Genomic DNA, 22,108 nt, shown 5'->3' with positions numbered 1-22,108 from the left:
TCCGGGTCCTTAAGGGGGAGGGGGAGCAGCCCCAAGTCGTGGTCCACATTGGCACTAACGACATAGGTAGGAAAGGGGATAAGGATGTCAGGCAGGCTTTCAGGGAGCTAGGATGGAAGCTCAGGACTAGAACAAACGGAGTTGTTATCTCTGGGTTGTTGCCCGTGCCACGTGATAGTGAGATGAGGAATAGGGAGAGAGAGCAATTAAACACGTGGCTACAGGGATGGTGCAGGCGGGAGGGATTCAGATTTCTGGATAACTGGGGCTCTTTCTGGGGAAGGTGGGACCTCTACAGACAGGATGGTCTACATCTGAACCTGCGGGGCACAAATATCCTGGGGGGGAGATTTGTTAGTGCTCTTTGGGGGGGTTTAAACTAATGCAGCAGGGGCATGGGAACCTGGATTGTAGTTTTAGGGTAAGGGAGAATGAGAGTATAGAGGTCAGGAGCTCAGATTTGACGTCGCAGGAGGGGGCCAGTGTTCAGGTAGGTGGTTTGAAGTGTGTCTACTTCAATGCCAGGAGTATACGAAATAAGGTAGGGGAACTGGCAGCATGGGTTGGTACCTGGAACTTCGATGTTGTGGCCATTTCGGAGATATGGATAGAGCAGGGACAGGAATGGATGTTGCAGGTTCCGGGGTTTAGGTGTTTTAGTAAGCTCAGAGAAGGAGGCAAAAGAGGGGGAGGTGTGGCGCTGCTAGTGAAGAGCAGTATTACGGTGGCGGAGAGGATGCTAGATGGGGCCTCATCTTCCGAGGTAGTATGGGCTGAGGTTAGAAACATGAAAGGAGAGGTCACACTGTTGGGAGTCTTCTATAGGCCTCCAAATAGTTCTAGGGATGTCGAGGAAAGGATGGCGAGGATGATCCTGGATAAGAGCGAAAGTAACAGGGTAGTTATTATGGGAGACTTTAACTTTCCAAATATTGACTGGAAAAGATATAGTTCGAGTGCATTAGATGGGTCGTTTTTTGTACAGTGTGTGCAGGAGGGTTTCCTTACACAGTTTGTTGACAGGCCAACAAGAGGCGAGGCCACATTGGATTTGGTTTTGGGTAATGAACCAGGCCAGGTGTTGGATTTGGAGGTAGGTGAGCACTTTGGGGACAGTGACCACAATTCGGTGACGTTTACGTTAAGGATGGAAAGGGATAAGTATACACCGCAGGGCAAGAGTTATAGCTGGGGGAAGGGAAATTATGATGCCATTAGACGTGACTTGGGGGGGATAAGGTGGAGAAGTAGGCTGCAAGTGTTGGGCACACTGGATAAGTGGAGCTTGTTCAAGGATCAGCTACTGCGTGTTCTTGATAAGTATGTACCGGTCAGGCAGGGAGGAAGGTGCCGAGCGAGGGATCCGTGGTTTACCAAAGAAGTGGAATCTCTTGTTAAGAGGAAGAAGGAGGCCTATGTGAAGATGAGGTGTGAAGTTTCAGTTGGGGCGATGGATAGTTACAAGGTAGCGAGGAAGGATCTAAAGAGAGAGCTAAGACGAGCAAGGAGGGGACATGAGAAGTATTTGGCAGGAAGGATCAAGGAAAACCCAAAAGCTTTCTATAGGTATGTCAGGAATAAGCAAATGACTAGGGAAAGAGTAGGACCAGTCAAGGACAGGGATGGGAAGTTGTGTGTAGAGTCTGAAGAGATAGGCGAGATACTAAATGAATATTTTTCGTCAGTATTCACTCAGGAAAAAGATAATGTTGTGGAGGAGAATGCTGAGCTCCAGGTAAATAGATTAGATGGCATTGAGGTACGTAGGGAAGAGGTGTTGGCAATTCTGGACAGGCCGAAAATAGATAAGTCCCCGGGACCTGATGGGATTTATCCTAGGATTCTCTGGGAGGCCAGGGAAGAGATTGCTGGACCATTGGCTTTGATTTTTATGTCATCATTGGATACAGGAATAGTGCCAGAGGACTGGAGGATAGCAAATGTGGTCCCTTTGTTCAAAAAGGGGAGCAGAGACAACCCCGGCAACTATAGACCGGTGAGCCTCACGTCTGTAGTGGGTAAAGTCTTGGAGGGGATTATAAGAGACAAGATTTATAATCATCTAGATAGGAATAATATGATCAGGGATAGTCAGCATGGCTTTGTGAAGGGTAGGTCATGCCTCACAAACCTTATCGAGTTCTTTGAGAAGGTGACTGAACAGGTAGACGAGGGTAGAGCAGTTGATGTGGTGTATATGGATTTCAGCAAAGCGTTTGATAAGGTTCCCCACGGTAGGCTATTGCAGAAAATACGGAGGTTGGGGATTGAGGGTGATTTAGAGATGTGGATCAGAAATTGGCTAGCTGAAAGAAGACAGAGGGTGGTGGTTGATGGGAAATGTTCAGAATGGAGTTCTGTCACAAGTGGAGTACCACAAGGATCTGTTCTGGGGCCGTTGCTGTTTGTCATTTTTATCAATGACCTAGAGGAAGGCGCAGAAGGGTGGGTGAGTAAATTTGCAGACGATACTAAAGTCGGTGGTGTTGTCGATAGTGTGGAAGGAAGTAGCAGGTTACAGAGGGATATAGATGAGCTGCAGTGCTGGGCTGAGAGGTGGCAAATGGAGTTTAATGTAGAGAAGTGTGAGGTGATTCACTTTGGAAGGAAAAACAGGAATGTGGAATATTTGGCTAATGGAAAAGTTCTTGAAAGTGTGGATGAGCAGAGGGATCTAGGTGTCCATGTACATAGATCCCTGAAAGTTGCCACCCAGGTTGATAGGGTGGTGAAGAAGGCCTATGGAGTGTTGGCCTTTATTGGTAGAGGGATTGAGTTCCGGAGTCAGGAGGTCATGTTGCAGCTGTACAGAACTCTGGTACGGCCGCATTTGGAGTATTGCGTACAGTTCTGGTCACCGCATTATAGGAAGGACGTGGAGGCTTTGGAACGGGTGCAGAGGAGATTTACCAGGATGTTGCCTGGTATGGAGGGAAAATCTTATGAGGAAAGGCTGATGGACTTGAGGTTGTTTTCGTTAGAGAGAAGAAGGTTAAGAGGAGACTTAATAGAGGCATACAAAATGATCAGTGGGTTAGATAGGGTGGACAGTGAGAGCCTTCTCCCGCGGATGGAAATGGCTAGCACGAGGGGACATAGCCTTAAACTGAAGGGAAATAGATATAGGACAGAGGTCAGAGGTAGGTTCTTTACGCAAAGAGTAGTGAGGCCGTGGAATGCCCTACCTGCTACAGTAGTGAACTCGCCAACATTGAGGGCATTTAAAAGTTTATTGGATAAACATATGGATGATAATGGTATAGTGTAGGTTAGATGGCTTTTGTTTCGGTGCAACATCGTGGGCCGAAGGGCCTGTACTGCGCTGTATTGTTCTATGTTCTATGTCTCAGCTACTAATCTCCATGGCTCCATGCTCCACTTGGGTGAGGGTTATGACATTGGACACTTCTCCAGGGTCACTCCCTTGCAGTATGTGCCATTCTGCCCACATAAAGAGAGGACACAAGTTAGTGAGTGTATTGAGATATTGATTGAAAAGGTAAGTGTGTAGGTCCTATGTGGATAACCTCTCAGTTATATTGAAATAATGCTGGAAGTTGAAAACAACTAGTTACTAGGCTGACAAAGTGATTGCAGCCTCTGTAATATATTTATAACTATTACTGCACAATTACCAGAAATTAATCTACTATATATTACAGGAAAATTATGCTCCCATAGATATGATACTAAAAGATTTACTGAATAAATGACAATTGCTTCTAATACTTGAAAGTTAAATATTAATTAGACTAATTTTTCATTCTCAGCATGTCTTCAATTAAGAAACTCACTTCTCACCAGGATCCACATCTCTCAGACCAACATAAACAATATCTTTTGCAGATAAACATGGTTCCAGCCAACTGAATCCTGGGAGAGCTGGAATCTAAGATGGAAAACATGAAGAGTGACTCAGAGAGAGTTCAAGAAATTTTGACCCACTAGCTATCAGACAGAAAATTGCTTTAGATTGAGGTAACCTGAAAGTCTAAAATTAGTGCTTTATAATTATTTTAATGGTAAAGATTGACCACTCAATTACACTTTCCCCTTACTTTCTGGAATGTGGCGAACAAAGGTCACAGAAGATATTTATGTTGAAACAATTCATATATAATAATCTTTATTAGTATCACAAGTAGGCTTACATTAACACTGCAGTGAAGTTGCTGTGAAAAGCCCCTCGTTGCCACACTCCGCTGCCTGTTCGGGTACACTGAGGGAGAATTCAGAATGTCAATTCACCTAACAAGCACGTCTTTCGGCACTTGTGGGAGGAAACCGGAGCACCCGGAGGAAATCCACGCAGACATGGAGAGAGCGTGCAGCCTCCGCACTGTGTCCCAAGCCGGGAATCGAACCTGTGTCCCTGGCGCTGTGAAGATTCAGTGCTAACCACTGTGTTACCGTGACCCGCCCTTTATTGAACATGGTATTTATTAAGTGTTCCTTGTTCACATCTCAGGGCAGAATAATGTGTACGGTTATGGGACCTGTGCTCAGAGGTCCTAATGTAAAATGGAACTTCAACTGAAATTCATTATAACACAGCAAACAGCAGCAACCACTGGATTAGTTTATTGTGATAAAATGTGCTTTATTACTAGCATAGTGTGGAAATATTCTCTGGCCCTATTTCTTCATATATTTTGCTACATCTAGGACCCAGTTTTCACTGTACTTAACTGACAGAAAATATGCTGAGAAATCTTTGAAAATTTTGTTAATAATGTAAGAAGAAGTACTACTAAAAATCTTGTACCTGTGCACATTCTTTGACGGTAAAATATTTCTTGTTGTCAAGTTTTTGTCAAACTTTAATGTTAGAAATCGTATTGGAAAAAATTATGCCAATTTCTATTAACAAGTCATGCTGTAACCTAAGTCAGTTGTTCTTGGAAGGCATTGTTATAGGAATGATACAATTAGGGCTGGTTTAGCACAGGGCTAAAGAGCTGGCTTTGAAAGCAGACCAAGGCAGGCCAGCAGCACGGTTCAATTCCCGTACCAGCCTCCCCGAACAGGCGCCGGAATGTGGCGACTAGGGGCTTTTCACAGTAACTTCATTTGAAGCCTACTTGTGACAATAAGCGATTTTCATTTTTTCATTTCAATTGTTTCAGGAGCCCTGACTGTAGAACATAGATTTACCCGGAGTTCTCTCATAGCGGCTGGAATTTCCCCCAAAAATGTCATTTTGGATGCGAAAATCAGTGCGAATTGCGCTGGCTGTTCTGGCACAATCCCAATCCATAAAATCCCCACAGTGCAGAAGGAGGTAATTTGGCACATTGAGTCCGCCCTGATCCTCCGAAAGAGCACTCCATCCAGTCCCACTCCCCCGATCCATCCTACAACCCAGTACATTGATCATGGCCATAGAATAATCGGGATTGGACAGGGATGTGCAGAGTGGACGCATGAAAAGTGGCTCTCCTCCTGAGAATTTGGATTTAGGCACTTTAAACTCAAAATAGCCTGCTGGAAATGGGGAAAAAAACAGCCCCTAGCCCTCCTTCAACAACAGCAAGACTAATTATGTTGAGCAGCAGCAGCCCCACAGGGCGAAAAGAAGGAAAAGACAACACCTGGAGAGATGAATGGAGATGGCAAGCACGTGAGGCAATGAAACCCTGGCCACACCTGACCGAGAGGGACCAGGCTGCGAACCAAGCTCCTCCTCCCCAGCGAGTAGATGGAGGGAATTCCTTTCGCAGGAACTCAAGGAGGCCATTGAAGTCGATGTGAGGGCAATGGTCAAGGTGGCAGGGGCGCTGATCACCATGCAGGCAGCCCTGGAAAAGATGGAGAGGCAGCTGAAGACTCAAGGGCAACCATAAAGGAGCTGGAAATGTCCTCAACGGATCAGAGCAACCGGATCGCTGCAATGGAAAAGGAGGTGGCAAGGTTGGTGGCCAGTCAAGGGATGTTAAAAGGAAAGATTGAAGATCAGGACAACCGATCGCGGTGCCAGAACCTACGCTTGGTGGGCCTACTGGAGGGAACCGAGGGCAGGAACCCCACGGAATATGTGGCCCAGATGATGGGCAACCTGGTGGGGAGAGACAGCTTCTCCAAGCTGCCGGGAATAGAGCCCACAGGTCACTCCGGCCAAAGCCCAGGGCCGGGGAATAGCTAAGGGCCATAATTGCAAAATTAGACCGGTACCAAGACCAGGAATGAATCCTGAACTGGGCCAGGCAGACAAGGCCCTGCAACTGGGAGTGACACCACTTAGGATCTATCAGGACATTGGGGAGGGCCTGGCCAGGAGGCAGGTGGAATTCAATAGAACCAAAGCAGCCCTGTACAAAAATGGGATAACATTTGGAATGCTGTATCCAGCCAAGCTCTGGGTCACCTGCCAGGGCAGAGAGCATTACTTCACCATGCCTGCAGATGCGGACAAATTCATCCATAAACACAAACCAGGAAGACAGCAGCAGAACCAGTGATTAAGCAGACGCCCTTGTGATTGTGACTGCCAAAGACTAGTTGAGCGGGACTGCACCACCTCAGTTTGAAAGGAGGGAGCGAGAGCAGCTTGGCACAGGAGAGGGTGAGGAGAAGGAAGGGGAAACAGACATGCAGCGTGCGAAGGGAAGGCCGACCGCAGGAGGGGGGCCACCACACTAGCGAGAATGCTAGCGCCAGGAGGTACGAGTGAAGGGGGGGGTCATGGCGCATCTCCTGTCGGGGGGAGGGCACCTGCCGAGAGGGGAGGGTCAGTAAGAGGGGTGGGGGGGGGGGAAATGGGGGAAGAGGACAACTATAGGGGTAAGTGGGGGGGAGAAACAGATCCGAAGGGAAAATAAAGGGACGGTGGGGGGGGGCTCTAGGCTGGCTATGACAGATCGCACATGGCAGCAAGGAACACAAAGGTACTTTGGAGGGTCCCAAACAAAGGGAAACCCCGGAGTGCAGGAGCTCACCCCCATTGCATACACATTTTGGTGGCCATTTTGGGATGCCTCTGGACAAAGGAAAACCCTGGAGCGCAGGGGCCCAGCCTCACGGTGAGTATGATGATCACAGCCATATTGGATGGCCCCCTAATAAAGGGAAACCCCGAAGTGCAGGGGTGCATCCACAAGGTAAGTATGGTTGATCCCGCAGGAGGAGAGGGGACAGAAACCCCCCATTAGAATAGTCACCTGGAACGTCAGGGGACTTAACGTCCCAGTGAAAAGATCTAGAGTCTTCGCCCATCTGAAAAGTATGAAGGCCGCCATAGCCGTGCTGGTGGGCAGCACGGTAGCATTGTGGATAGCACAATTGCTTCACAGCTCCAGGGTCCCAGGTTCGATTCCAGCTTGGGTCACTGTCTGTGCGGAGTCTGCACATCCTCCCTGTGTGTGCGTGGGTTTCCTCCGGGTGCTCCGGTTTCCTCCCACAGTCCAAAGATGTGCAGCTTAGGTGGATTGGCCATGATAAATTGACCTTTGTGTCCAAAATTGGCCTTAGTGTTGGGTTTGATTACTGGGTTATGGGGATAGGGTGGAGGTGTTGACCTTGGGTAGGGTGCTCTTTCCAAGAGCCGGTGCAGACTCGATGGGCCAAATGGCCTCTTTCTGCACTGTAAATTCTATAGTCTTCTACCTGAGGGAGAAGGACTGACTGTGGGGAGGAAAGGGTTGGGTAGGACAGACATACCATTCATGCTACGGGACGAGAGCTGGGGGGGGGGGGGGGGGGGGTGGTGGTGGCCATACTGCTTAGTAAGAGGACGGTGTTTATAGAGACGAGGACGGTTACAGACCCAGGGGAATGGTATGTCATGGTCAGTGTTGCCCTGGATGGGGCACCAGCGGTCCTTGTTTTTTTTTCTTTTAAAAAAAAAAAAAATTTAGTGTACCCCAATTATATATTTTTTCCAATTAAGGGGCAATTTAGCATGGCCAATCCACCTAACTTGCTCATCTTTGGGTTGTGGGGGTGAAATCCACGCAGACATGGGGAGAATGTGCAAACTCCACACGGACCAGTGGTCGTTGTTAATGTGTACGCTCCCAACTGGGACAACATGGAATTCATAAAGAAGACCATGGCAAAATCCCTGACATAAACACGCACATTCATCGTGGGAGAGGGACTTTAACTATGTACAGGACCCACAGAGATTCAGATCAAACCCCGAAACAAGGAAAAAGAATCTAACATGGCAAAAGAACTAGGCACGCTCATGGAACAGATGGGGGTAGTGGACCCATGAGGTTCACACACCCTGGGGAGAGGGAGTTCTCCTTCTTCTCCCAGGTACACAGACTATTTACCAGGATTAACCTCTTTGTAGAGGGGAAATCTGTGCTTCCAGAAGTATTAAGAGCGGAATACACCGTAATTGGGATCTCCAACCACGCTCCACACTACATGGCTGTGAGGTTGAAGGCAGGCCGGCACAATGATCCCCCATGGAAGTTGGACTTGGCCCTCCTTGCCTATAAGGCCTTTTGCAAAACAATATCACAGGCCATAGATGGGTACATTACCAATAACCAAAACAGGATGGTCTCACCCTCCACGTTCTGGGAGGTGCTGAAGGCTGTGAGCAGAGGAGAGATTATTGCTTACAATACATGCAGAGCCAGGGAAGAGCCAGTTATCGGCAATAACTGGTCGACATCATACTGGAGGTGGACAGGTAGTACTCTGCGGCCCCGACCGTAGACCTTCTGGCGGAGAAGAAAAAGCTACAAATGAACTTTGACCTGCTCTCCACGAGGAAAGCAGTGCACCAACTCCGTCAGACATGGGGGAACTTCTATGAACATGGAGACAAAGGCAGCTGCCTGCTGGCTCACCAGCTGCGAAAGCAAGCAGCCACGAGCAAAATAGCACAGGTTAGGGACACCAACGGCCGGCTGGTAGTCGAACCGGAAAATGTCAACAAAGCATTTGAGGCCTTCTCCCTGTACACCTCCGAAACCCCCAAGGGATGGAGCAGTTCCTCGACCAACTGGACAAACCAGTTGTGGGGGAAGATAGGAGATGGAGCCTGGAGGCACCATTAGAACTGGGGGAAGTCATGGAGTGTATCAACTCCATGCAGGCAGGGAAGATGCAGGGGCCAAGTGGATTCCGGCAGACTTCTACAAAACATTTGCACCAGCTCTAGCCCCACACTTACGGAAGATGTTCACAGATTCGCTGGTAAGGGGCTACCTGCCACCAACACTGGGGCAAGGCTCAATATCGCTGATACCCAAGAAAGACAAACACCCAACTGAACCCAAGAAAGACAAACACCCAATTGAATGCCGGTCCTACAGAGCCATCTTGCTTCTCAAAGTAGTCTTGAAAATCCTAGGAAAATCCTGGCTCAGTGGATGGAGAGCGGCGTACTGAGGTGGTTGTAGAGGACCAAACGGGCTTTGTCAAGGGCATGCAGCAATGTCGAACATCAGGCACCTGCTAAACGTGATAATGACCCCAAGCGGGGAAAGAACACCAGAAGTGATCATCTCCCTGGACGCAGAAAAGGCCTTCAACAGAGTCGAGTGGAAATAACTCGGAGAGGTACTGGAGAGGTTTGGGCTTGGATCGGGGTTCACCGCCGGGGTGAAACTTCTGCACAACGCTCCCATGGCAAGAGTGCAGACTAACAGCCCCAAAGCCTTCTTCAGCACAGTAGATAAACTAATCATGGTGTTTGTGTGTGGGTGGAATATTTCAAGGATCCGAAAAGGTTCTTACAAATGAAAAGAAGTATGGGAAGCCTGGCCCTTCCAAACCTACAATTTAACCACTGGCCGGCCACAACAGAAAGAGTGAAGGGATGGATGAAGGAATCGGGAGCAGAAGGGTGAAGATGGAGGAGAGTTCCTGTATCGGGACGTCTGTCTGGGCCATAGCCACAACAGCACTCCCACCCCCCCCCCCAACCAAACACTCAAAAAGCCCAGTGGTTGTAGCCAAGCTCCGAACATGGTACCAACTGAGGCAAGACTTCAGCCTGACCAAAATGTCCACCATGACCCCCATCTGTAACAACCACAGATTCACACCAGCAACAATGGACGCCACCTTTAAAAGGTGGAGACAGGACGAGGGGACACTGACAGTTAGCGACATGTACACAGATGACAAACTAGCGACTTTGGAGGAACTGACGGTGTGGTTCCAGCTGTGTAAAGGGAACAAATTAAAAGTACATGCAATATCAAAAAGCCTCCTCCGTAGGGAAACAAAGATGTACCCACGGACGCTGAGACACTCACTGTAGAGGGACTATTGAACGCGGGCAACTTGGGGAAAGGGAACTGCAGTGACCTGTATGGACGACTTTGGAGGAGGCATGCCCCCAAGGACGAGACAAGAGAACAATCGGAGGAAGAACTGGGCATAGAGGTTGGGGGGGGGGGGGGGGGGGGGGGGGGGAGGGGGGCTCTGAAGCACTAAACAGGACGAACTCCACCTCCATATGCACAGGGCTGAGCCTAATGCAGTTAAAGGTGGTACACAGAGCGCACCTAACCAGAACATGAATGAACAGGTTCTTCCCGGAGGTGGAGGACAATTGTGGGCAGTGCCAAGGAGGCCCGGCCAACCACACCACATGTTCTGGGCCTGCACCAGACTTGTCGGGTTCTGGACAACCTTTTTAAAAAATGAATTTAGAGTATCCTATTCATTTTTTTCCAATTTGGGGGCAATTTAGCTTGGCCAATCCACCTATCCTGCACATCTTTGGGTTGTGCGGGCAAAACCCACGCAACACGGGGAGAATGTGCAAACTCCACACGGACAGTGACCCAGAGCCGGGATCGAACCTGGGACCTCGGCGCATGAGGCAGCAGCGCTAACCCACTGCGCCACCGTGCTGCCCTTGGACAACCTTTTTTGAGGCAATGTCCAAGGTTATGGGGTGAGGATGGAGCCATGCCCCAAAGTGGCGGTCTTCAGGGTCTCAGAACAGCCAGAACTCTACATGGGGAGGGGGAGTTGACACCCTAGCCTTTGCCTGCTTAATTGCTCGCCCAAGAATCCTGCACCACCCAAAGCTGCAAACTGGCTTTCCGACCTGTCAGAATTCCTCCAACTGGAGAAAATAAAATTCACCATCTGTGCGTCGGAAGAGGGCTTTCACAAGATGTGGAAACCATTCACCAACTTGTTTCATGACCTGTTCATAGCCAGCAACCAATAGAACGGGGGTGGGGAGGCACAGGTGAACCACAATACACAAAGGGGAGGGGAGGGAGGGGGGAAAGTTGGGGGAAGTGAGTGAGGGGGGGGGGGGTTAAAAATGACCCACAGTGGGGACCACAGAATACAGGCGGCATAGCCACGGAGGACGGGCCCGAGGGCAAGAGGGAGAAACAGGGACAACACTGGCATGCTGGGCGATACACGCCAGGGCCAACACCGGGAGGCCAATCAGGTTGGAACGGCCAGATAGAGTCTACAGCCACAGTGGCTGGGAGAGACATGTAAATTGTCATAAGGTTCCTTGTTTGAATATGTATATTTTCTCTATTTGTTTTGTGTGTCTCTGCTCGCGTCTCTGAGGGAGCTCTGTAAATATGAAAGCATTTACCTTTCAGTGATTGCTGGACTATGTATCAGAAAAAGATGAAAATCAATAAAAACATTTAAAAAAAGGAATAATCACGATCTTTCCACACTTAATCATTTTTTTGGAGCTTGAAGTGATTTACGCCGTGTATGAGATGTGCGGCACCCAAAGATGCTGGCAAGGCCAGATCCTCAGAGACCGGGATTTTCCGACATAGCGGGGTTTGTGCTGGGCACACAAAATTGCCCCCAGTGCTCTACTGCATTTCCAGGGAGATTCTTTTGAGGGATGAATTCACAGAATCACAGAATCTTTACAGCGCAGGAGGCCGTGTTTGGCCTATCCTGTCTGCGCCAGATAAGGGAATGAACAATTTACTCAATGAAGGCCCGCCTTCTCATCCTTGCCCCTCTCATGAGGTGTGCTGATCCTCAGGTTAAATCACCAGCAGTCAGCTCTCCCCTTCAAAGAAGAAAGCAGCCTATGGTCATCTGGGACAATGCGACTTTACCTTTACCTTACTCAATGCTATTCCCCTGCCTTCTCCCATAACCCTATGTATTATTCCTTGTGTCTGAATAAAGCTTGTAGTCTTACATTTGAAGTAGATGCTTTAATGTGTGAATTTGTCCTCTCTCCAGCACTTATACTATCTGTTACATCTGAGCTGTCTTTCTGTGTCCTGCTCACCAGCTGCCGTTCCTGTGAAGAGTGCCTCCTACCTTCCTGTCTGTCCACTATATACATTTCTGGTGCTCCCTCTAGTGGTTACTTAGTTGTAGTGTATTTACATTAACCCCTTGTGTATATACAGTGATGCATATCACTACACCCCCCCTTTTTCCCTTTTACATATTTTCTGTACTTTGTTGAAGAAAATTGTACAAAACAGGTAGATAACTGATGATATGTACAAGTTGTGATGATATTGATGATTATACAAAGCCAATTAATATTTATGAGTCCAATCTTAATAAAAGATTTATGAGTCCTCCCTCCACCACGGGGAAAGGTTTGTTCCTGTCTACTCTATCCATACCCTATAATTTTATACACCTCAATCATGTCCTCCCTTCAGTCTCCTCTCCTCTGAGGAAAACAACCCCAGTCTATCCAATCTCTCTTCATAACTAAAACTCTCCAACCCAGGCAGCACTCTGGTAAATCTCCTCTGCAACCATTCCAGTGCTGTCAAATCCCTCCTATAATGTGCTTTCCAGAACTGCACACAGCTGTGGCCGAACCAACATTTTATACAGTTCCCTCATAACCTCTTTACTCTTAAACTCTATGCATTGGTCCCTCTACACCTGCATTCTCTTTAGAATGTGCCACTAAGTACACTTTCTATTCCCGTCCCTTCTGCCAAAATGCATCGCCTCACACTTCTCTGTATTAAATTCCATCTGCCGCTTTTCTTGCCATTCTTCTAGCCTATCCATGCCTTGTTACAGGAAACTCATATTATCCTCATGGTTTGCTGCTCCTCTAAGTTTGGTATCATTGGCATATTTTGAAATTTTACTCCACATTGCACAATACAAATCATTTATACATAGCAAAAAAAGAGGTCAGCCTAGCACTGACTCACGTGAGGAAGGAGCTGCGTTCCAAAAGCTAGTGATTTAAAACAAATCTGTTGGACTTTAACCTGGTGTTGTAAGACTTCTTGGGTGGGATTCTCCGCAATCGGCGCGATGTCCGCCGACCAGCGCCAAAAACGGCGCAAATCAGACCAGCATCGCGCCGCCCCAAAGGTGCGGAATCCTCCGCCACTTGAGCGGCTGAGCCCTAACCTTGAGGGGCTAGGCCCGTGCCGGACTGATTTCCGCCCCGCCATCTGGCGGGAAAGGCCTTTGGTGCCCCGCCAGCTGGCGCGGAAATGACATTGCCGGGCGGCGCATGCGCGGGAGCGTCAGCGGCCGCTCACGGCATCCCCGCGCATGCGCAGTGGAGGGAGTCTCTTCCGCCTCCGCCATGGTGAAGACCGTGGCGAAGGCGGAAGGAAAAGAGTGCCTCCACGGCACAGGCTCGCCCGCAGATCGGTGGGCCCCGATCGCGGGCCAGGACACCGTGGGGGCCCCTCCCAGGACCCCGGAGCCCGCCCGCGCCGCCTTGTCCCGCCGGTAAGAGAGGTGGTTTAATCCATGCCGGTGGGACAGGCATTCTAGCAGCGGGACTTCCGCCCATCCGGGCCGTAGAATCGCCGGGGGGGGGGCCCGCCAACCAGCGCGGCCCGATTCCCGCCCCCACCGAATGTCCGGTGCCGGAGAATTCGGCAACCGGTGGGGGCGGGATTCACGCCAGCCCCTGGTGATTCTCGCGCCCCTTAATCTGAATGGGCACTGATCCTCCTATTCTATCAAATTCAACCTTGTTAACTGGCCTTTTGTCGTACATTGTTAAATCCTTTCTTAAAATTTATATCGCCAATATCCACTGCATTCCATTCATCAGCAAATTAAATTAGTCAAGCACAATCTGCCTTTATAAATCTGAGTTGGCTCTCCTTAATTAACTCAAACCTCTCCAAGTGCCTGCTGATTTCTTTCCCTGCATATCGAATTAAAACCTGATGCAACACTGTTGCTAAACTAACTGGCCTGTTGTCACTAGTACTGTTCTGACACCCTTTCTTTTTTCTAAATAAATTTAGAGTACCCAATTATTTTTTTCCAATGAAGGGAAAATTTAACATGGCCAATTCACCTACCTGCACATCTTTTTGGGTTGTTAGGGTGAGACCCATGCAGACACAGAGAGAATGTGCAAACTCCACACAGACACTGAGCCCAGGGCCAGGATGGAACCCCTTGCATCCTTTCTTCAATAAGAGTGCCATATTTGCCACTTTCTAATCCTTTGGTACCTCTTCCATACCTTTAGTAAAGAAAAATGATTTGTTGCTTACAGTATGTGATGTGTGATCAGTCCTCGACAAGGTCCAGAAAGGAATGCATCTAACTAGAGACATAGGGCTGCATTTTATAAAGTGTGCTGGCGGGGTGGGGGTTGGGAACCAGAAGAAGCCTGCCCCATAGTCATAACACACTGTAGGTTGGCTAAAGTAGTTGAGAATGGAACGTCTGCCCCTCAGTGGGAGGAAGCCCCGCTCCAGAGAGCTGCCGGCCAATCTTGGCAATGCCAGAGCATTAGTAGGCACTGCCAGAACTAAAATTGAACCCGGGTCCCTAGAGCTGTGAGGGCGCAGTGCTAGTCACTGTGCCACCATACTGCCATCACCTTCTGCTTCTTGCCACTCAGCCAATGTTGGATCCAATTTGCCAAATTTCCTTGGATCTCATGGGCTCTTACCTTCGCTATCAATCTCCCATGTGGGACCTTATCAAAAGCCTTGCTGAAGTCCAAGTAGATTACGTCAAATGCATTTCCCTCATCTACACACCTGGTCACCTCTTCGAGAAACTCAATCCAGTTGGTCAGACATGACTTCCTTTTAACAAAACCATGCTGACTGTTCTTGATTAATACCTTCCTCTCCAAATGCAGATTAATTCTGACTCTCAGAATTGCTTCCAATAGTTTCCCCACCACTGAGGTTTAAAATTTTTTAAAAATAAATTTAGTGTACCCAATTCATTTTTTCTAATTTAAGGGGCAATTTAGCATGGCCAATCCACCTAACCCGCACATCTTTTGGGTTGTGGGGCTGAAAGCCCCACTCAAACACGGGGAGAATGTGCAAACTCCACACGGACAGTAACCCAGAGCCGGGACCGAACCTAGGAACTCGGCGCTGTGAGGCAGCAATGCTAACCACTGCACCGCCGTGCTGCCCTTCCTTTCCTCCCTCCTTGAATAATGGTACCAAATTGCCTATCCTCCAGTCCTTCAGCACCTCTCCTGTGGCCTGAGAGGGATTGAAAATTATTGCCACGCTCCTGATATTTCCTCCTTTGCCTCACTCGGCAGCCTGGGATATATTTCATCTGGCCCTGGAGATTTGTCTAACCTTAAGCCTGCCAGACCACTCAGAACCTCTTCTCTGTCTATGTTAAACTCTTTAATTTTATCACAGTCCTTCTCCTTGATTTCTATACCCACACTGTCCTTCTCATGAGTGAACACTGACACAAAGTATTGATTTAGAACCCTACCTACATCCTCCGACTCCACATACAAATTACCACTGTGGTACTTAATGGGCCTACTTATCCTTTTACCCTTAATGTACTTGGAAAACAACTTAGAATTTCCCTTTATTTTACCTGCCAGTATCGTTTCATGTCCCTTTTTGCTCTCCTCATTTTCTTCTGAAGTGCCCTCTTGCACATTCTATACGTCTCTTGGGCTTCTGCTGTTTTGAACCCTCGATATCTGCCATAAGCTTCCCTTTTTCTCCTTATCCAATGCTGTACATCCCTTGATATCCAGGCTTCACCGCGCACGGAGCCAGCCTGCCAAATAATGATCCCAGTAACCCCCCTCGCCACCCCTGGACCACCCCCCCACCAGACACCCCAGCCCTCGCCAAAGCCTCCCCCCCCCGCCCCCCGTCCAGCGGCACGCCCCCCCCCCCCCCCCAACTGTGGTGGCATTGGACACAGTCTGCAGCCGACACGCAGGCTCCACAAAAAAAATACCACAAGAGGTCCACGCCCTCGGGAACTTGGCCCGCCGGGGGCGGAGCATTGGGGGAGGGCCTCAGGTGATGTCCTGGGGCCAACCCAACGTTTTTGAGGGGGGCGGAGCATCGCAAAAGCACCACCGCCCCCGATTTCGGCACAAACGGGCATTCTCCAGCTGATAGGCGAACGCGATTTCGGCGTCAGCAATCGGAGAAGCCCGCCCAATTAGAAAGTTTAGTTAATATGGACTTTAGTAACTCATGATCTTCGATTCCAATGGTTACAATTAGCGATGACTTATTTTCCATCATTTTCAGCAATAAGAGATTCCAGGCACAGGATAGTAGGAGTACATTAGAAGCCAGTGACATAGTAACAATGGATGGTAGGAATATCCATTGGTTTCTGACATCCAGCATAGCTATGGTAATGTCAGGGAAATTAAAGTTCAAATGCCAGAAAGCCTGTGTAAACTGAGATAGAAGAATTGAATATTTTAACTCTACGACCAGCTGCCTCAAAAGGCTGGCTGCAAAAAAGAAACACAAATAACTTAGGAATGCAAGCACTTTATTTATTAATACTGAGGCATTTAGAAGATGTTTATTATATTAAGTATAATTCTTTGTTTTTTTTAATAATAGCATAATGTAAAGCTTATCCATGTTTTAAAATGTTAACTGTTGTTGGGATAAGACAACAAGATTCCCCCAGACATGGACAATTTTGATTATCAGGCCTGATCAGCAGACTTGAGTCAATGGTAGCATTCTCTCCTCTAGGTCTCTGAATTCAAGTTCCACTCCAGAGACTTGAGCTCATAATCTAGAACTAATATTTCATGTAATACAGAGATGCGAGGCGAGATTTTCTGTCCTGAGACGAAGTGTTGACGCCAGCGCAGGATTTGTGGACTTCCACGACAACAAAACTACTGCCGGACCTGGACTGATTCCGCGACTGTGAGGGGCTAGTGTCTGCGCCACGTGGAACAATCGATTCCATTGGGAAATGATGCCGGATTTTCCAGATTCGCAAGTGACACTCAGGAGGCTGACAAGCTGCAGCCGCATCTACACACCTCACTCCTCAAACACAACATCCCAGCCAACAAGAGGCGCAGTCCCACGATTTATGGACGCCGAGCTGGAGACCCTGCACAACGCGGTGGAGGTGAGACAGGTCACCCTGTACCACAGCCTGGAAAGGACGCTGCCAGTCGCCGCCATTCGCCATGTCTGAGCGCAGGTGGCAGAGATGGACAGCACCACCAGCAACATCATCCAGACCGGCCTGCAGTGCCATAAAAAATTGCACAACCTCCTCAGGGCGGTCAGGGTGAGTAGGCAACATTGTGCCCCAGCATGAACCCTCGTCCCACACTCCCTGAGGACATCAGAAGCTCCACCCTGCACATGTTGGCACCCATACCGACCGCCATGGATGCGTGCCCTGGTCACTGAGGCCACCAACTACCCACTCCCTGTGCTGCATGCGTCAGACCTCTCCAACACTGTCGTTGTTTGTCCCCCCCGCCCACAACAGCAAGAACAGGAGAAAACTGGAGGGGGACCGCCGGATCTGTGACTCCTCACCATGGCTGAGCAGAGGACCCTGGACGTGGTCGACAGCCCAGAAGAAAGGGAGGTCGCCGGGGTGGAAATCGGCTGCGGGCAAGGAAGAGAGACCCCGCTGTTGCGGTTCACCATGACATATGTGTCAACATCATCCCAACTAGCCTTACCCCCACACCACCCTCACCATCACCCCCACACCAGCCTCACCCCTACACCACCTTTACCCCTAACCTTACCCCCACTGTACCCCGGCCCGCAGTCTAATCATGCGCCTTGTCTTGTGTCTTGCACGACCTGCTGGTGCTGGGGCGAGTCCATCTGGTGCTCCCCGCCTACAGCCAGTGTCACAGCCAGAACCTCCCATGTGCCGAACAGTAATGAGCAGAGCAGCATGAACGGGTGCCATATTCATGTGACCCAAGACACCCCAGAGCTCGAGTCCGGGGATGACACTTTAGTGAAGAGGCGATGGTCCACTCCCTGTGCAGGGCCGCCAGCATGCAGACCCTGGTCAAGACAGAGAAGCGCCCAGGTGGTGGTGGAAGACGCAGGGGTTAGCGCTGCTCGCACCCCATCCCGTGGAGTAGCTGGGGGCCATCGGGCACCCCAAGGGAGGAGGAGGTGATGGGGCCCGTGCTGGCGACTCCCGCAGGGGAGGTGCCGGAACACCGCAGCATCTCGGACTCCCCCCTCCTGTCCCTGGCGCATCTGGTGGGCAGCAGGCAGAACTGGGCAGCACCACACCACCTAGGACACCTGAGCAGCAGCCGGGCCCATGCAGGCCTGGTTACCCCAGAATACTGCCGCCAACAGAACCCAGGTCGCAGGGTAGGCATCACAGCAGGCCGCCTTCACTCTTGATGTACCGTCTGTGGATCCACATAGACGTAGTGTTCTGGCCTGTAAGGCCAGAAAGTTAGACAGCAGTTAAGTTGGCACAGGTGCAGGGCACAGTTTATTTATAGGGGCTAGGGCACGTATCTATAAGTAATTGTGCACATTAAGTACCTGGTAACACTGTTACAACCTGCCTTGGTGCTCTGTCAGATGGGTATGAGAGGTTGGCTGGTCTTGGCTAGCCACAAAGGGCAAAGGGTGTGGGGGAGTGTATGTGGAATGGCGGACGTTGATCACCCACCCACCACCCCCCCCCCCCCCCCCCCAAAGCCGTCACCAGCACCATCACCTCAGGGATCCGATGGGACAATGTGATGGAATGGCCAGCTCACGTGCAAGGAACACCCAGGTAGACGTTGGAAAGCGCTACCGTAGGCAGGGGTCAGACGTTGTCAAATGAAGTGGAGCACTAGAGCTCATTACAGAGCGGGTTTTCACCATCCTCGATCCCATGGACCAGACCCAGTGTTACCGCCAACCCATGGCTCGCACCCCATAATGCGTCAAGTATGTATCACAGAGGGGGTTGCATGGTTGGGGGAGGGGGTGGGGAACTGTGGGAGTGGGATGTGGTGGCCATGCCCATGGCCAGTGCCCCCCCTTCCCCCCTCAGTCGGTCAGCCTGGATGCGATCAGAGCATCCCGTGTGTGTTGGCCCTGACGCACATGTCGTGTGGCCTCCCGTGCCTGCCTGGTTCCATGTCCTGCCATCCCTGCCCTCCCCTGCATCTTCCTCGTCGGACGAGGGCTGGTGTTCATCCTTTTCCAGCACGTTGCCCCTCTGATATGTGATGTTGCGGAGGACGCAGCAGGCCACCATGATGTGGGCGACCCCCCCCAGTATCATACTGGAGAATACTTTATGGCCGACATGTTAGTATGGTGCGGGAAGCGCTGCTGCTGTTGGACATGGCCGGTGCTCAGCTGCAGCTGGCTGCGGGCTGGTCTTGTTTTGACAACACCATTGAAAGCATTAAAAAACTAACCCAAGATTTGTTTGCAGAGGTGTGCCAGCCGATCATATTACACCTAGAATGCAAAACCCCTGGTGTGAACTCACTTGAACTGACTGAAAGACTTCAGGCTGCGGGTGTTGAACTGGATTTAGAAGCTACAAAGCAGCTGATTCATGTTACCTCCTTGTTTTTCAGGTCGGCGGCGCAGAGTAAAATGTCAGCTGAAGATATAATAGTGAAGCTAGCAGACAGCAGCAATACTTGGTCCAAGCAAGCGCTTCAGGTTATTCACCATGTGTGGACTGAACAGGGTGCGCTAATTATGACACCAGAAGCTGCCACTCACATGCTCACCGTTGGACAGCTCGTGGACTTGCAGTGGAAGCTGGGAATGGCCATCAGCTCTGACAGCTGTAGATCCCTAAACCACCCTATGTAACCATGATGCTGAAAGTAGCTGATCCCCCTACAGAAATAATCAACAGATCGTTCGAAATGACCACCCCTCAGTTTCGGAATTTTTCCAAGCAGTTCCGGGAAGTGGTTACAGCTCTTGAAATGGTGTGAAGTGTGCATCTGAACTGAAACGCACCCCGTTTCGACAAGCCTTGATTCTACTTCCACTTCACAGAAGGGAAGGAGGTAGTTCCACAAGAAATGAGAAAATAACTGCAATCGGTTTTGATCCACTTATTTGGATTATATGTTTTTCCCTCCACCGCCTATTGCTTTCCAGTTGTTGAATATTAATAAATGCACTACTTTTGTTGTAAAAGGAAAAAAACCAAAATGTTAGCATGGTGCATATCCCTTTGACTAACCAGGTCTAACGGGCTACATGGTGGCCCCGGTTGGCACTGCGGACTCTGCCCCCGCATGTCTCCCCAAGCCCCACACCCCTGGTCCCGTCGGTGGTGGCACTGTGGGGCCTCTGGCCCTGGCACCTGTCCATGATGCCGGGGTACTGTCAGCTGGCACTGCCCTCGCCAGGGGTATGCAATGCATAGTAGGGGCTACTGTGGCTATTGCCCTAGGCGGGCCACCGGTGGGTGGCAGCTGGTGGGTGGAGTGGGAGGTGTGCCAGAGGATGGGGTGGAGGAGTGGGGGCACCCATATAGCTAGGGTCACTCTGCAGAATCAGGAGCCAAGGTGAGTGGTCAGTGGGTGTGCAACATGTCGGCCGCAATAATGGTGGTCCGTACCTGAGCACAGCCCCAGTTCCGTGGAGGGTCACCCCAGCCACTCAGCCCATTCCCCCCATCATCCCCCCTCCCTCGGCCCTGGCAAGGTCCCCCACCCCATCTAGCCTGGCCAGTGTCCGGTCCGGCAACCTGCAGTCGCTCCTCTTTGTGTCCTACCTCCTCTCTTTCCCTCAGCAGCCACGATTTCGATTTGTTCATTATCACGTGTACCGAGGTACAGTGAAAAGTATTGTTCTGCATACAGTCCAGACAGATCATTCCATACACGGAGAACAAACATAGGGCAAACATATATACGCAATGTGGGGCACGATCAATTTGACTGGAGACGAAGTTGAATCCAACCTGAGGCTTTATTAATATCAGATGTGTGGCCTCCCACAGCAGCTGGCAAAATGGCTGCGAGCTGGAGGCCACGCATATTTATACCCCGCCTCCTGGGCGGAGCTAGCATGCAGGGGCCACAGGTGAACCTATAGTGCAGGTTCTACCGTACAACCTCTAATATCAGAACACAGTGGTTTACCACATTCACCCCCTGTTGAAATTGAGTCCGGCGGATGTGGTGGATAACTATATACAATTAGAAATTTTAATATTTACAGAGCAGCAAAAAAAATGTCTCTTGGCATCCGGCGGGCCGGTCAGAGGTTCAGCCGGTCCGGTGCCTTGATGGTCCTTTGAGATCGGCGAAGTGGTGACAGCGATGTTGGTGCTGTCGTGGTCGAAGTTGACTCCGGGAACGTGCCGAAATCCTCTTCATCGACGGGCGTGGGCAGGGGGAGGACGGACGGTCCTAGGGGGGGTGATGGGAGCGGTGGGGGAGGGGGGGTGGCGCCGGGGGTGGTGTGGGGGAGGAACCTGCTGGTGCCAGATCCCTGAGGGAGACGGTATCCTGGCGGCAGTCGGGGAACGCCACGTAGGCGCACTGTGGGTTTGCGTGGAGTAGGTGCACCCTCTCCACCAACGGATCCGCCATGTTTACGGAGAAGCACAGTTTCCGGAGCTGTAAGCCAAGTTGGGAGCGATACCCCGGATGTGACTTCCTGGGGAAGGCAAAAAGACGTTCATGCGGTGTATTGTTAGTAGCAGTGCAGAGTAATGAGCGAATGGAATGTAGTGCATCAGGGAGGACCTCCTGCCAGCGGGAGGCCGGGAGATTTCTGGACCGCAGGGCCAGCTGGACGGCCCTCCATACTGTCCCATTCTCCCTTTCTATCTGTCCGTTTCCCCGGGGGTTGTAGCTCGTCGTTCTGCTGGAGGCGATACCCCTGCTGAGCAGGAACTGATGTAGCTCATCACTCATGAATGAGGATCCCCTGTCACTGTGGATGTAGGCGGGGAAGCTGAACAGAGTGAAGATAGAATT

General features: G+C 50.2%; 1 protein-coding gene and 1 pseudogene across 3 annotated transcripts in view; one reads left to right on the top strand and one right to left on the bottom strand.

Annotated features, from left to right (window-relative positions):
- The window catches only part of LOC140426827 (arginase-1-like), a 131,314-nt gene that overhangs the window by 54,768 nt on the left and 54,438 nt on the right, over positions 1–22,108 (bottom strand). For all 3 annotated transcript variants that reach the window (XR_011948307.1, XM_072512058.1, XM_072512063.1), the window contains exon 5: positions 3,795–3,889. Coding sequence is in view for 2 of the 3 variants with exons in the window: in XM_072512058.1 (XP_072368159.1) it covers positions 3,795–3,889 (95 nt within the window). In the remaining variant the exon portion in view is untranslated. The remainder of the gene's footprint in view (positions 1–3,794; positions 3,890–22,108) is intronic.
- On the top strand, positions 19,461–20,104 carry LOC140429214 (COMM domain-containing protein 6 pseudogene; annotated as a pseudogene).

The sequence above is a fragment of the Scyliorhinus torazame genome, chromosome 1, assembly GCF_047496885.1.
Source record: "Scyliorhinus torazame isolate Kashiwa2021f chromosome 1, sScyTor2.1, whole genome shotgun sequence".
Taxonomy (NCBI): domain Eukaryota; kingdom Metazoa; phylum Chordata; class Chondrichthyes; order Carcharhiniformes; family Scyliorhinidae; genus Scyliorhinus; species Scyliorhinus torazame.
Note: the sequence above shows the minus strand (reverse complement) of the source record. Positions and strands in the feature narration are given on the sequence as shown.